The 15884-nt window shown below is 42.3% G+C and overlaps 1 protein-coding gene across 19 annotated transcripts in view; it reads right to left on the minus strand.

The window, feature by feature from the left end:
• The window catches only part of NRXN3 (neurexin 3), a 1716647-nt gene that overhangs the window by 1655191 nt on the left and 45572 nt on the right, over positions 1-15884 (minus strand). For all 19 annotated transcript variants that reach the window (XM_056134049.1, XM_056134032.1, XM_056134029.1 and 16 more), the window contains exon 3: positions 8887-8916. In XM_056134049.1, the coding sequence (XP_055990024.1) occupies positions 8887-8916 (30 nt within the window). The remainder of the gene's footprint in view (positions 1-8886; positions 8917-15884) is intronic.

A 15884-nucleotide genomic window follows, 5' to 3' on the forward strand; every position in this document is an offset into this window, starting at 1 on the left:
GCCTGGCAAGAGCCCTGTGGCATATTTGATATGCCAAAAACAGTAACAAGTCTCACAATGGAGACATTACTGGTGCCCGCTTGAGCAAATTGATGAACAATGGGAGGACAGAGCTACAGTGCAGTGCTACATAGCTCTTTCTACTTTAAAAATAAAATCTGCCAGTTTCAGCAGAGAGTGAGAGCCTCTCTTCCTAGTAGATACATGATCTCAGGTGTGAGTATATGTTCTTGATATATGTTATTCACTGTATCACTGTATCACTGTCATCCCATTGTTCATTGATTTACTTGAGCGGGCACCAGAAATGTCTCCATTGGTCCCAGCCCTGAGATCTTAGCAACCTCTCCTTAGTCATCTTTCCCAATGATTGGAGGCTTTTTCGGGGTCAGGGGAATGAGATCTGTTATTGTTTCTGTTTTTGGCATATCTAATATGCCATGGGGAGTTTATCAGGCTCTCTTGTGCAGGCAGGATACTCTCAGTAGCTTGCTGGGCTCTCTGAGAGCCTATGATGATGTGTCGTGTGGCTGCTTTGCAGCCATGCGGTCCAGATATGTGTTCACTCATGCATGAGGCTCAGTCCGAGAGTGTGGAAAGCAGCCTGGAGCATGGCGGTGGTTGGATAGTGAGGTTGGCTGCTGGGCTGGGTCCCTTGGGGTAGGGAGGGCTCTTATCTGCCCCCTTTGGGGCACCCCGAGTGAAAATAGCCTGGTGCGGAGTCCAGTTAATCTGTTATTAACTGGGCTGGAGTGGTAGCACAGCGGTAGGGCGTTTGCCTTGCATGCAGCCAACATGGCTGACCCGCATTTGATTCCTCCGCCCCTCTCAGAGAGCCTGGCAAGCTACCGAGAGTATCTCGCCCACATGGCAGAGCCTGGCAAGCTCCCCGTGATGTATTCGATATGCCAAACACAGTAACAACAAAGTCTCCAATGGAGACATTACTGGGCCCACTCGAGCAAATCGATGATCAATGGGAGGGCCTTTAGTTTACTTACTTTACTTATATATGTACTTATATATACATATACACACATATAGTGTTCCTGGTATATACATATATGGCAGAGTATGTGTATGCATCTTCCATATCGGTATGTTCTCAGCATTCTCCATTCTCTCCCCTGGCACACACACTCTATTCTGCAAAACTTCAATGAGCACATGTTGTCAGTTTCCCTAGGAATAAGCACTAAGTATAAGAATTCCTGATGCCCTGGTCATGACTATGGATACAGAGAAAATGAATCAATCCTGCCTGCCACCACTAACATCCAACCAAAGATGAAATACATGTGTCACATGAACCAGATCATTCAGATATATGTGCATAGGTATGTATAGTTGAGAAAGATGGCCATGAGTTGGCGTTCTTCAGCATCTGGCTTATACTGAGAGTCAGGTGACACAGAACATCGTGCCGCAGCCATCAGCTGGAGCTGAGAAGTAGCTGCTGCCCTTCTCAGTATCCCCCCCACCCGCTCCCACTTCAGCCATAGCAGTCTCTGTTGGTTATACAACACTCAGAGTTCCCTCACTACCATATCTGCTCCTTGCTACCTCCATCTAACTCCAGTTCAGTTTCACTTTTTCGTTGTCATTTTGGGGGCCACACCTAGCAGTGCTTAGGGCTTACTCCTGGCTCTGCACTCAGGGATCACTCCTAGCAGGGTTAGGGGACTATATGGGGTGCTGGGGGTTGAGCTCAAGTCAGGTGTGTACAAGGCAAAGGCCCTACCCACTGTACTATCTCTCCAACTCCAAGTTAAGTGTTTTGTTTTTGGGTTTTTTTTTTTTTTGCTTTTCGGGTCACACCTGGTGATGCTCAGGGGTTACTCCTGGCTTTGCACTCAGGAATCACTCCTGACAGTGCTCATGGGACCATATGGGATGCTGGGAATCCAACCCCAGTTGGCCACATACAAGGCAAATGCCCTACCCGCTGTGCTATCACTCCAGTCCCTCAAGTTTAGTTTTAAAAGAAGGTCTTTGGTATCCAAACCTAGGATGGGCAATCCCCAAATTAATAAGAAAAAGGATATGGATCCCCAAACACACACTAAAGGCTTAAAATATGTATGAAAATCATGGGGGAAATAAAGCTCACCATAGCTAGGTGCTAAATTTTTTCGGTTAGCTCTTTGGACTCATTATAGTCCCATGGGCTCCTGAATGTGCTGGTCATCATGAAATCTGAAATTTCCTATTCAGTTTCACAGGTATAGTTTCAGAACTTTTTTCCACTATGTGTTTACTGCTTCATCACTCAGGTTTAATAGAATGAGAAAAATCTAAACATTCTTTTCACAAGTATTGAAGGTTATATCTAAGGAGCTTTCCTGCCTTTATTCTGATGTAATCTGTGACCATGTTCTTCTGCTACTTGCTCACACAGGGCTGGAATTGAAACCAGGATATCTATGTTCACTTCATGACCCACTGGGCTCTGGACTTGCTGCTTTGCTCAGTTGGTCAGAGGAATGTGTGATGATAAAGTGCTGAGATTGATGGAAAACTCCAGACCATGTACTGAGCTAAGGGCAGCATGCAGGGGCGACAGAAAGACAGATTGTCTCTTAGGGTTGGAACAGAGTTACTGACACACACGTGAACCTGGAGCAAGGCAGTTTGACTTAGGTACTTTCTTACAGAAGCAGAGTCCAGAGAACAGGAGAGGTATAGGCATTCTTGGAAGATACAGAGCAGAAGAGCATACTATGGACTTTCAAAAAGGAATACTAAACTCAAACAAAGATTTAAGCCAGAACCCAGTGTGTATTCAGCAGAGTCACTTACTTTATGTGGAATGGGCCATGATATTGTAGAAAATAAAACTGAGAGGGCATAGTGAAAACTGTACAATAAGTATACATTGAAAGATCTTGAATAGGAATATTACGTAGTTCTATTCCATTTAAATTTGGCTTAGTTTTCCTAAAGGGGAAATGACTGATGGGGAGAGAAGGATTAGAGGTGTTGAGTTCTTTACACACAGAGATTTCTATGCTAAACATGTGAATTTATCTTCCATTATTTATTGTCATATATGTAGAGTGGTCCCAATCTTCTCCCCAAAACACCCTTTAATATAAGTACTTCAGAGATACCTAGAGGGAGAACACTCATAAGGATAAACCAAGTAGGACATGAAATCTATGTATATTTCTAATGGGCAGAGTGAAAAAGAGAAAAGGGAGTTGTGAAAAGTGGCATTATACAGAACAAATAAAGCCAAAAATAAGAAAGGGCCTGTTAGATTATTTGGTAGGCCTGTTAGATTATTTGGTAATCAACTTGGTAGAAATTCTGCATTTAAAACTAGGGGATGAGATTATAGGTAAATAGGGTCGCTTTGGAACTGAATCCTCTAATGTTGTTTTCCAAGTAGTGGGGTTCTTCATTACTAACTAGATAGACTGGATGAAGAATAGAACAGAGGTCTAATCAGAGAAGAATGATAATCGAAGGATGGTCAACTGGACACTGAACTCAAAACATGAAGATTCAAAAGATATTCTGGAGGAGAATCTCAGCAAACTCTTAATGGCCCACTTGGGAATAGAAAGTTCAAGAAGGAAGAGGTTGAAAATCAATTGAAAGTCTGGGTGGAAGGATGATGGGGCACTATTGATGAAAATAAGGGGGCTGGCTTGTGATCAGATGATAGGGAGATTGACTGTGGACACAGCAAGGCATTGGTATTGGTAGGACATTTATATGAACACATGTTAACTGCATGCGAAGTAGCAAAATGAACTTGAGGTAGGTGAGTGCTAGAGGTCACTGGGGGATTGCAGATGCTTGTCATCCTTGGGCAAGAGAGGAAGAGTAGAATAGTGGTTAGGGGCTCAATTTCCCATGTTTATTTCTACCCAGAAACCAACTGACATGAATCACTTGACTTTGAGCCTTGTTTTGTGTTGTTCTACTTATTCATAAAGCAATAAGAATACCATCATGGATTCCATCACACAGTTGTGAGGTTTAAGTGTGACAAGACATTTAAAGCATGGCACACGGTGGTTGGCATGTAGGAAATGTTCAATCCACATGAGCAGTTCGGTCAGAGAGAAAATAAGACACCCATACACAAAACCAAAAAATCTCCAGTTACGTGGTGTTTAAAGAGACTGGAGGGAAAGGAAAAAGGCAGGGGAGGTCAGAGTAGAGAGGGTGACTGAATCTCTTGTTTTCTCATAGAAGCCCAATGTGACTACAGACATGTGGTACCATGCTAGGAGCCTGATAATCCAGAGGTCAGATGGGGGATCTACCTGTGAAAAGTGGACAGACAGCCTCTGACTTAAGCTAATAGGTAGGAGAATAGAGGAATAAGTCAGCAGAGCTCTTTCAATCAACATTCCTCTGCTCCTTTTCCAGTTCCTTTCCAATGGTTCAAACTAAAAAATGGGTAAGGGCTCCCTAAAACAGATTTCTGAGAATGTTCCCCATTCTGATTCGCATTAAAAAAAACTATCAACTCACCCCCCCAAGGCAAAGGACTGAACAGTTCCCATATACTTTTTTGTTGATTTTGTTCTCTTTGAGCTATATCCTCAAGTTCAGGGGGATATTTCTGGCTTTATGCTCAGAAGTGATCCCTAACAGTTATCAGGGATTCAAAATGAGAACGTAGTGGGATTCAAGTAAGCACCTTAACCCCTATACTATATCCCTGGCTTCTCCAAATATACTTTTTACAAATCAAGAGAAGCCTGAGGGGTTGGAGCGATAGCACAGCGGGTAGGGAGTTTGCATGGCATGCGACCGACCTGGGTTCAATTCCCAGTATCCCATATGGTCCCCCGAGCACCACCAGGAGTAATTCCTGAGTGCGTGAGCCAGGAGTAACCCCTGTGCATGACCAGGTGTGACCCAAACAGGAGAGAGAGAGAGAAAGAGAAAGAGAAAGAGAGAGAGAGAGAGAGAGAGAGAAGGCTGAAACTCAAATGAGCGATGGCCAGTCCACCGACTGATTATCAAGTTGGCATTTTCAATAACTTCTTAGCTCCTTCACTCTTCCCCAGCCTCATGGCACATTGACATTTCCTACTTCTGTTATTTGCTCATCTTTTCAGAAAGCAACTAGCATACAGTTTCATAGAAATGGGGGCTGGAGGTGTAGGGGGGAATATGAGAAAACTGCAAACAGATACATATTTATAATTTATCAATTAACCTCTCCCTTTGCTCCTGAACACCTAATCCAATTTGAGCTGGTGAACCAAGTTCTTCAGTTTCACATCTCTGACAGCTTTGATTAGGAATGGATGAGTGATCTGTGCTTCCCAGAGGTGTGAGGCGCCAACAGGCATGGCAGAGCAGTGGAGCAAGTCTGCCCACTGGCACCTCTGCCGCTCCCAGCCTACCTGTCAACAGATTGCCTTTGGAAGTTAAAATCCGGTATTATATTCTTGTCTCCATTTGCTCCTTCCTATATAATGCATTGTTACCCTTATGTTTGTCCACACCTCTGATTTTCCACAAAACCCTGATGACCACCATGCTTACTTAGTCCATCACCCACAATCCAAAAAGAGAATATGCAAGACCAAAAAAGAGCAATAAATATCCATTGAATTCATACTAAATATGACTTCAAGAAATTCGACATTTCTCTTCTCTTTCTCATGAATGTTTTCCCCAAAGTCAGCTACTCCAAAGAAGTAGAAACCATGGAACTTCATTTCACATCTCTTTTTCTCTCATCAATATATTTCTCTACAGAGAATCTTCAAACACCCAGTATTTAAGTTAAAACTCTTACCATCCTGCTCACAAACACTATCTGAATCTGATATTTCTGTTAGAAACAACATGGTCCCAAGGAAGTGGCACATCGTGGTAGAGCATCAACCTGGAACCATCCCCAACCATCAAGACCAACATACATTGAAGGGAAATTATAATATGGGCTTTCGTTTCTTTATTTTTCAAAATTTTTAAAAGCACTAAATTATAATCTAGACTGTAGTAATCAGATCCAACAATTCCCTTCGGAGACATGAATGTTCCAAGGGCAGATTCATAGTTAAAATAATAAAAAAAAATGATCTCTACCTTTACTTCTACCTACAGAAATGAAGAGGAAGGTCCAGTTAAGTGAAGGAAGCATGGTGTCCACCATGGAGGCGGTGAGAGAGAAAGAGAGAGCAGGGAGAGCAAAACATCAGCACACTACAGACACAGGACTTAACAAAAGTAACAAAACCCCGCAACAAGCGAAGGCAATAGCCTATAAAATCTTGCGAAGGCAGCACAAAACAAATGCACATATCACATGAAACACATTGTCAACAATGTGAGTATCAAGGCTGTTTGCGTCAGCTTTATGTTACACATTTTTCTCCCATTCATGTGTTTTTTCTCAATCCCATCCTTAGAAACATGACCAAGTTATACATGCAAAAGCACTGCATAGCCACATGTAGGTGAAGTCGCAGGCACTTACCCAGGCTGGAGTGGATTAGGGAAAGTCCCAGAGAAGTTTAATTCTCTTGTGTTTTCCCAGCATTAGAGCCAGGAGGCTCAGGAGAATAACACTCATGTAAGGGTGGAAAACACACACAACATATCAAGCTATTTCCACACATACTTAGAGGCATCAAAAAATTCTAAGATTCAGTGGGACCCAGATAATAATGTTGAAGAAAGCTGAAAAGGAGTACTTAGTGGTGAGAAACAGCAGACTGTTTTGTAAACAATAACAGACAGACAGGGAGGTAGGAAATGGGAAAGAATGACAAAAGGAGGAATACAGTCAAAGGACCATCTTAAGAATAGATTAAACCGGGCTGGAGCAACAACACAGTGGGTAGGGCATTTGCCTTGCATGCGGCCAACCCAGGTTCGATTCCCAGCATCCCATATGGTTCCCTGAGCACCGCCAGGAGTAATTCCTGAATGCAGAGCCAGGAGGAACCCCTGTACATCGCCAGGTGTGACCCAAAAAGCAAAAATAATAATGATAACAATAATAATAATAATAATAATAATAATAGATTAAACCATGAGTTGGAACAAAATCTTAGTGACACTGACCACTTAGAAAAATTTTGCAATCCTTTGTCTAAAATGTTTCTAGAGAGTAAATCCTTGTCTTTCAAGACTATGTCTGTCATTCTTGCAGTGCCCAAAGACGCCTTTTCTGGAAGATATGTAACTTACCCCCAACCCCACTGCAAATGTACATGGGTATGTCTGAATGCGTAACATATGTACAGGTCAATGTTAAGTCCCCAAAAGAAACTGAGGCAGGGGATGGGAGTGGGGGGATAAACAAGTAAGGTAGTAAGTTCTATCTTATAGGTTCTCTGAATGGTTTCCATGCCAGTGACGAGATTTACCTATGTTGTGTTAGTGGGTCTGAAACAGTCAAGTCAAAATCAATGAACTCCCCACCAGCTTATTCAATAGACCTGGACACTGAGCTAGGATATTAGCCATATGGTAACTTCCAGAGTCCCCTCATGATCCTCAGCTCCTGACCACCAGCACTGTTTCTTGACATCTGCTCTATGACCAGAGCACGTCTTCATTGAAATGGTCTTGGGTCCACATTGCGGATCTAGGCTCGGGCCTGATGGACATACTAGAAGAACATGGATAAGTTTCCTCCTTATCTGCCTGGGCAAAACAGGACCTTCTCAGTGCCCACCTTCTGCTGCTATCTGAGCACTATGAACTCTTAGTTTTGGGCAGTGATATGGTTACACTTAGTTTTAGGGCAACACTGTCTGATAGATTCAATCTATATGATCCAGCTAGAACACTCAGGGAAAGGAACACTCAGCATCTTCAATGCTGCCCCCAGCCTCCTCAAAGGGTTAAGAAAATCAGAAGAATGTGAAAGAGCCCGTCCTGCCCCCTCCTTTCCTCTGGTCCTCTAAAAAAAGGCATTGAGCCCCTTGTGTATTTTGAAAGGAAAAAGACAAGAGAAATTAGAGGACAGTCTCTTTGTGTGAGGGCAAGGCAGGTAGGCCAATTGTGCAATCATCCCAAAGCTCAAAAGAAACATAATAGTAGCAATTGAACAGTGAAGGAAAAGACAATTTTAAATAGGCTCAGTTCTCAAATCCTGATTTAGGCTGATAATGTGGAAAATTTTTATTTAGGAAAAAAAGGCTTCCTTCACAGCCCACCCTGTGCTTAGCTGAGCTGAATTTCCTGCACAGCTCATTCCCTGCATATTTTAATATTTTAGTTTGCAGATGCTGAATTTACAGATCTTTATATGCAGTTTTCTTCAGGGCATATAAGGAGTGAGAATCCTACCATGAGGACATTAGCATGTTCTTGCAGTGGATTTTGCTTTAGACCAAACTTTATGCAGTCAACCCACCCTACCCCCACCCGCAAAAGCTTCCTTTGACTGGTGGGAGTGAAAGTTTACAACAGGGCAGTGGGATGGAGGTATGAGGAACCGCAAACCTTTATTCAGAGTGACATTCAAGGAGAAGCCCATTGTCTCTCCCCCACCTGGGGCCCCAGCATGGGGCCCAGGGAGGAGCAGGAGGAAGTTAACCGCTCCGTTGCTCTGAAATTAGCTTCATTCACCCCCATTATCGACGCCGTCATGCCTTGTTTCATGCTTCCCTCTCGGAGGCAGCCCGGCAGTGCCAGAGCCCGGGATGACAAATGGTAGTGCAGAATGTAGAAGCCAAAGGGATGATGGGGGGGGGGGGGGGAAGGTAAACAACCATGATGCATCAGGAAAAGTGCCCCCCTCCACTGCTGGGTGGTCCTATAGCTAGACTAGCCCCCAGCAGGAGGGACAGGCAGCAAATGGCCTGCCAGTGACAATGAGACTCCGATCGACCAGCCAGAGGCAGGAAGGCAAGCAATTTCAGGCAGCTGCAATCCCACAAAACACAAAGCACCTACCTTGTTCACTCATCATGAGGTGGGAGAGGCCTTGAGGAAGGAAAAGAGGGGAGAAAGGGAGGAAGAGGGGTGGAGAAGAAGGGGGGGGAAAGAAAGAAGACAAAGTTAGAATGCCACACACAATGCAATCTTGTTTTAATTCCTCAGTAGAGAGATTAGCAGGGCACACGAGTACTCAGGAGCATGCAACAAGCACTTCCCATCTGCTGTAGGGCACAGAGCCTTGAGTCTGGTAGAAAGACAGTTTCCTGTTGGTTGGAAGGGCTCTGGGTCTCATCCCGAGGCCTTTCCTTTCATTATTGTTCTACATAATAAGTTAAATTTCAGATGTATCAATGTAAGGTTAGATTCCATTCAGAAAAGGGATAGGATGCATAGGATGCAGGCAAAATAAGTTTCTTCTCTATGGTTTGACATAGTAATACATGGTCACTGGTGAAAGACTGAAAATTGCAGAAAAGAAAATCCCTCCCCAACCAGAGGGAGTTTGTTTCTCCCCAACTTCTGTTTTCCTAGATACCAGAATATTTTCTACAAATATGGAATCATTGGGAAACTAAGTATATGGTCCTCTGAGCACTGCCAGGAGTAATTCCCGAGTGCACAGCCAGGAATAATCCCTGAGCATCACCAGGTGTGATCCCAAAACAAACAGAGAAGCAAAAAATTGAATCACTGAACACGCTCAGTGAGTTTCAGCTTATAATAGTTCCTTAGACAACCTGAAGCTGCTTACTTGGTCACTTAGCCAGTATCTTACCCCAGTGACAACTACATCCCCTTTTCTCTTCACTGCTTTACTATCTCCCACCAGAAAATCCTATATTGATTAAGGATCCCTAGCTCTGTAATGAAGAGGTTTGAAACTGTACACAGAGCCTCAATAAACAAATAACACAACCTCTTGCTGTGTTCTTATGAAGACAGCGAAGCTTTAAGAGCTCATTATTTCAAGGAAAGGATATGACCTGATAATCTATTAAAGGAAAATATTTCCAGCAGTAGTCAATTGCACCAGTTATTTGCTCTTTTATTGCTTTGTTACTAGATATGTTCGACAAAAATCCAGATCACCCAGACCTCCTTTAGCCAGAGTGATATTTGGGGATATAGGGGATTAATAAAGAAAAAAACATATCTATAGGATGGAAATCTACAAATGTTTTTGGAAATTACTAGAGATTTATATAAGTAATCAGAGGGAAAATATGGGTCACTAACTGACTTTTCAAAGATCAACTATATGTTAAATTCACGTCAACGAAGTAGAATCCACCTTTTAAACAAATTTCATTACACTATTATGATATTTTAAACGCACATTTCTGCATTTATTTATCAAGATCCAGGATCAATACTCATGTATGATGGAGGGAATGGAGGGATGAAATTATGCCCAAAGCAAGTCATTCTCATAACTCATTTTCCCCTTGAGAGAGGGGGCGGGGAGAGGGAGGGAAGAGCACTTGATTTGGCTAAAAGAAACTTTTGCAGAAGATTCTATTCTTAAAATGCCTGATGTCTCCAAACTATGGCCAGAGCACCAATGGGGGAACAACCAATGAGGTTTGCAGAAAAGTGAGGGATCAGAATAGGAGTGAGCTCAATGAGAGGATCATCATGGTTAAGAAATAAGAAGAAAGAAGATACAAGGAGATACCTAATAATACAATATGAGATTTAAAGTTTAGCTTAATGTGGGGTTAATTATTCACCAGTACTTAAGTGTAGTAAATCAGTGTGCTGTACTAAAACTCATGTCACTTATATCTCAATAAAACTATGAGGGAAATTAAAAGTTATAATATCACCAAAAGAAGAGACATTTCATACCAATGATGGAAGAGGTTTGGCAGCTGGACTGGGGTGAGTGAAAGACAGGTGGAAACATCTTTGTCTGACCCAAATAGATCTTTCCAAAACACCTTAATTTGCTGCAACATGGATGGAACTATATTGTGTCAGATAAAGTAAGTCAGAAGGAGAAGGACAAACACAGGTGGATCTCATTTTTATGTAGAATATAGAATAATTGGTCAATGGAATACTGTGCTTTAAATGGGCAATGCCTAGATCACCCTTGGCCCCACAGTATAGGGAGGACAGAGTAATAAATTGAAATTGAAAGGGGAAAGATGAGACAGATTGGAAGCAACAAGGAGCAGGAGATCAAAGGGATTCAAGTACATCGGTGGTATACTCAAATTTATTTCCAAAGGAGTGGTACAGCTAAATATCCAAACCACAGAGACAACAACACTGAAAACATGAGAACCAAACTTCAAAAACAAAGCTTTAAAAAAAAGTGCTTGTTAAGGTGGAAGGGGGAGGGAACCAGGGACTCCTGATGAAGGAAAGATGACACTGGTCATAGGATTGTCACTGGAACACTGTAGCACTGTAGCACCGTACTCCCTTTTTTTTCATCGATTTGCCTGAGCGGGCACCAGTAACGTCTCCATTGTTGTTACTGTTTTGGGCATATTGAATATGCCATGGGGACCTTGCCAGGCTTTGCCATATGGGCGGGATACTCTCGGTAGCTTGCTGGGCTCTCTGAGAGGGACGGGGGAATCGAACCCAGGTCGGCTGCGTGCAAGGCAAATGCCCTATCCGCTGTGCCATAATGGCACTGGAACACAGTTTATCTACAACTCAGCTATGACTAACTTTGAAATTCCTGGTGCTTTAGTAAAATATTTTATTACATATGTATGTATATGTAAATATGTATGTAACGGTCCTCCCGTTGTTCATCGATTTGCTCTAGCGAGCCCAGTAACGTCTCCATCATGAGACTTGTTGTTACTGTGTTTGGCATATTGAATACTTCACGGGTAGCTTGCCAGGCTCTGCCGTGCGGGCGAGATACTCTCCGTAACTTGCCGGGCTCTCCGAGAGGGGCAGAGGAATCGAACTTGGGTCGGCCGTGTTGGCCGCTTGTAAAGCAAACGCCCTACCGCTGTGCTATTGCTCCTAGACCAAATATGTATGTAAAAAAGTAAAGTAAAGGCCCTCCCGTTGATCATCGATTTGATCGAGTGGGCCCAGTAACGTCTCCATTGAAGACTTTGTTGTTACTGTGTCTGGCATATCGAATACTCTCGGTAGCTTGCTGGGCTCTCCGAGAAGGGGGGAGGAATCGAACTCGGGTCGGCCATGTTGGCTGCGTGCAAGGCAAACGCCCTACCCTCTGTGCTATCGCTCCAGCCCTTGTATGTATATATATGTATGTATATATATAAATATTGAAATGTAGATATGGAAGTCAGAGAGGGTGTTTAATTCCCTGTAAGGTCCCCATAGGTGGATCCTTCTATGTTCGACCTGTGTTTTCTTAAAGCAGGATTGTATTTCCCAAAGTGTATTTCACTGATCACTCACACCAACCACTTGTGGGTGTTTATTAACAATGAATGTCCCAGACCTTCTTCCTGACCTAATGAATTATAATCTTGGGAAGGATCTTTCTTGGTGACTAATCTAAATTTTAAATAAGTTGCCCAAGTGATTCCCAAGCTCATGAGAATCTGTGTGCTACCTACTTAGGGCACATATAAATCAAGTTTTGATAAATTAAATTATTTCATAAACGCACAAAGAGGAATTGGATATTTAATGGAGCTCTGCCTTTTGTAAAAGGAAGAATCCTTTTAAAATGCAAATAACTTACCACCTGTGTCTTAAAGATTCAAATATATACTTATCAGGTTTTATTAAGCTACATACGTAGCTGAAGTATTACAACTCAAATAAAATGTGCATAATTCTCAACTTCCAAAAACTCAAATAGAAATATTAGGCCAGTAATACAGATCTGGGATCCTGGTGTCAAACCCTCATTTTTCCAGGCAATAAAGCAAAATGGACATTAACAAGTAGACCTGAGCAAGTAATAGACACAAATAAGGAAACAGTATGAAAGAGGGGAGGAGAGGCATAACCACATTATGGTTTGAATTAAATTTGCTTTTTGAAAAGGGATTTTTTTACATTCAAGAACTTTTACATCAGTATCTTCTCTTTTATAAAGCTATCTTCATAGCATGCCCAGTGTAGAAATAGAAACGAAGAATTTCAGAGAGTTCAGTTATATTTTGAAATCCCCTCCGCTTTCCACCCCCAAAGCATTTCCATTTGCTGTTTAAAAAATTCAGGCTCAGGACCAGGAGACAGTTTATCAGTTAGGGTCCCTTCCTAGTATGTTCCCAAACTCGCTCAATCCCCAGTTCCTCAGGGACTCCAATCATTGCTGGTGCAGCTTTGGAAACACCTGAGTACTACCAGGTATAGCCCTGGAGGCCCCCAACACTGCTAGTATCTCAAGTATCACCAGTCCTGAGCATAGTGCATCCAGGCCCTTGCATTGAACCACTGGGCCAATTGGTCAAAAGGCACCAGGCCTCCTGAGCACTACTTAGGAACACTTCCACACACACCGCCAAAAATTCAAACTCACACTAAGTGAATAGCCAAAACCAATAATTTGTCTATCAAATGATGCAATTACCTATCACATTGGCTGGAGCGATAGCACAGCAGGTAGGGCGTTTGCCTCTTATGTGGCCGACCCAGGTTCGATTCCTCCATCCCTCACAGAAAGCCTGACAAGCTACCGAGAGTATCCCGCCCACATGGGCAGAGCCTGGCAAGGTCTCCATGGCGTATTTGATATGCCAAAAACAGTAACAACAAGTCTCACAATGGAGACATTACTGGTGCCTGTTTGACCAAATCGATGAACAATGGGGGGATAGTGCTACCTATCACGATTGAGTATGATATATGGTTGCTGACCTGTAAGAGTTTAGTTTAACTTGCAAAGTGTGTGTGTAGTTATCTTTAGTCAAAAGCCCATAAAAATAAATACTACATGAACACATATTGGAAACTTCCAGAATCATAAGTATTAAGACCCAGATTTGAATTTACTTTCTTACCTGTAACATTAGAAAAGTTACTAAGTATTTGTTCCTTTTTTATTTATCTCTGCAAACTTTGGGTAATAGTAATGCCAGATTCATGGACCATCTAGGGAGGTTAAATAAAAGAGTCCATTGAAGGCTGTGCCTATGCATGGTAAGACTGTATAAGGTTATCATAATTTTTTTCTTTTGGGGTCACACCTGGCAATGCACAGGGGTTACTCCTGGCTCTGCATATAGTTATTACTACTGGCAGTGGTTGGGGAACCATATGGGATGCTGGGAATTGAACCCGGGTCAGCCACGTGCAAGACAAACTCCCTACCCACTGCGCTATCACCCCAGCCCCAGGTTATCCTTTTTTTCATGCTATAAAAACATATATGCCATCACCCACCAGAGAGCCAGTGACTTGTTTGATAATTGAAGACAGAATGAATGTATAAGTACTCAGTGTCAAAGGATGAAATCAGACAATAAGGAAATAGGCCTATTAGAAGGGTCTTGGGTACATAGAAAAAGATCCTGGAGAAACATAGAGTCTGGAATGGCTTAGAGAATATTCTTAGAGGGTAGTTTAGGATCTAACTATTTGGAAGACATACAATCCCAATAGGGCTAGAGCGATAGCACAGCGGTAGGGCGTTTGCCTTGCACACAGCCAACATGGCCGACCCGAGTTCGATTCCTCTGCCCCTCTCGGAGAGCCTGGCAAGCTACCAAGAGTATCTCGCCCGCACAGTAGAGCCTGGCAAGCTACCCGTGATGTATTCGATATGCCAAACACAGTAACAACAAAGTCTCCAATGGAGACATTACTGGGCCCGCTCAAGCAAACTGATGAACAACGGGAGGACAGTGACAGTGACAACCCCAATGATCACAAAGTATACTGCCATTTTCCTATTGAACTTTCCAGAAGCACCTAGGACAGTTCCAGACATATGGCAGGCATGTAATATATGCTGTACTAGTAACAAAAATTGTATTAAAAAGTTCATATAAAAATAATTAAAAGATGGTGTTAAGGATCAGAGTCTAGAGCTAGTATGGAGAAAGGAATTGAGTCTCAAGGCTAAGGGAAATGGACTTGATATCACAGTAAATGGGAAACACTGAGGGTCCATGTGAAGGAGAATGACCCAAGGAAAATGATACTGAGGAAGATTGCTTTGGCAATCGTGTGGACAGGATGGATTAAGAGGGAAAGACACAGAGGCAGAAAGATCAGTCATAGGCAAAGGGCCTAAATTAGACTCATGGCAGGGGGAAGAAAAAGGGAAAGAGAGGATTCAACAGGCTTTGGTGAGTGATGGGATGCTTCAGGGAAGAGTGGATGGGAAACTAAATGAAAGATTGTCAGAAATAGGAAGGTGAGATGGGTTTAAGATCAATATAAAGTGAGAGTAATAATGAGTTCTGTTTTAGGTATGATGAGTTGAAGAAACAGAGGAATCACTCAAGCAAAAATGTCTAATATAAATTTAGCAATGTAGAACTAAGGTCTATGGGAAGGTCAAAACAAATGTGAAGGTGTATCACATCGCCCTCAGAGAAGAGAGGGTCTGTGTTTGACTAAGTATATGAATCTTCAAATAAAAAGGATCTGGAGCACTAAGTCTTAACCTGGGCAGAATGGGGCATAGTGATATATCCTGGATATATATTTTACAAGAATACTCAACATTAAAATAAAATTTTGCAAAAAAGGAAAAGAAACTATATGACTTTCCAATAGATATACAGAAAATAACACTCAAAAAATTATTAACAAAGGGGTCAGAGGGCAAAACTAGTAAGGCACTTGCCTTGCATACAGCTGACTCAGGCTCAATTGCAGTACCATATGATCCTCTCTCAAGCCCCACCAGGAGTGATCTCTGACTTCACAGCCAGAAGTAAGCCCTGAGCATAGCCGGAGTGGCTCCCAAAACAAAAAAACACCAAACAAAATTCTTTACAGAGAAAGATATAATTAGCAGAGAAGAAATTTTTGCTGGCATGTGTCATACATCAATGAAGAAAGATAATAGTATATTGATATTAATAACTAATATAATATTAATATATCTA

Source organism: Sorex fumeus, unplaced genomic scaffold (genome assembly GCF_029834395.1).
Source record: "Sorex fumeus unplaced genomic scaffold, SorFum_2.1 ptg000098l, whole genome shotgun sequence".
In the NCBI taxonomy this organism is placed as follows: Eukaryota; Metazoa; Chordata; class Mammalia; order Eulipotyphla; family Soricidae; genus Sorex; species Sorex fumeus.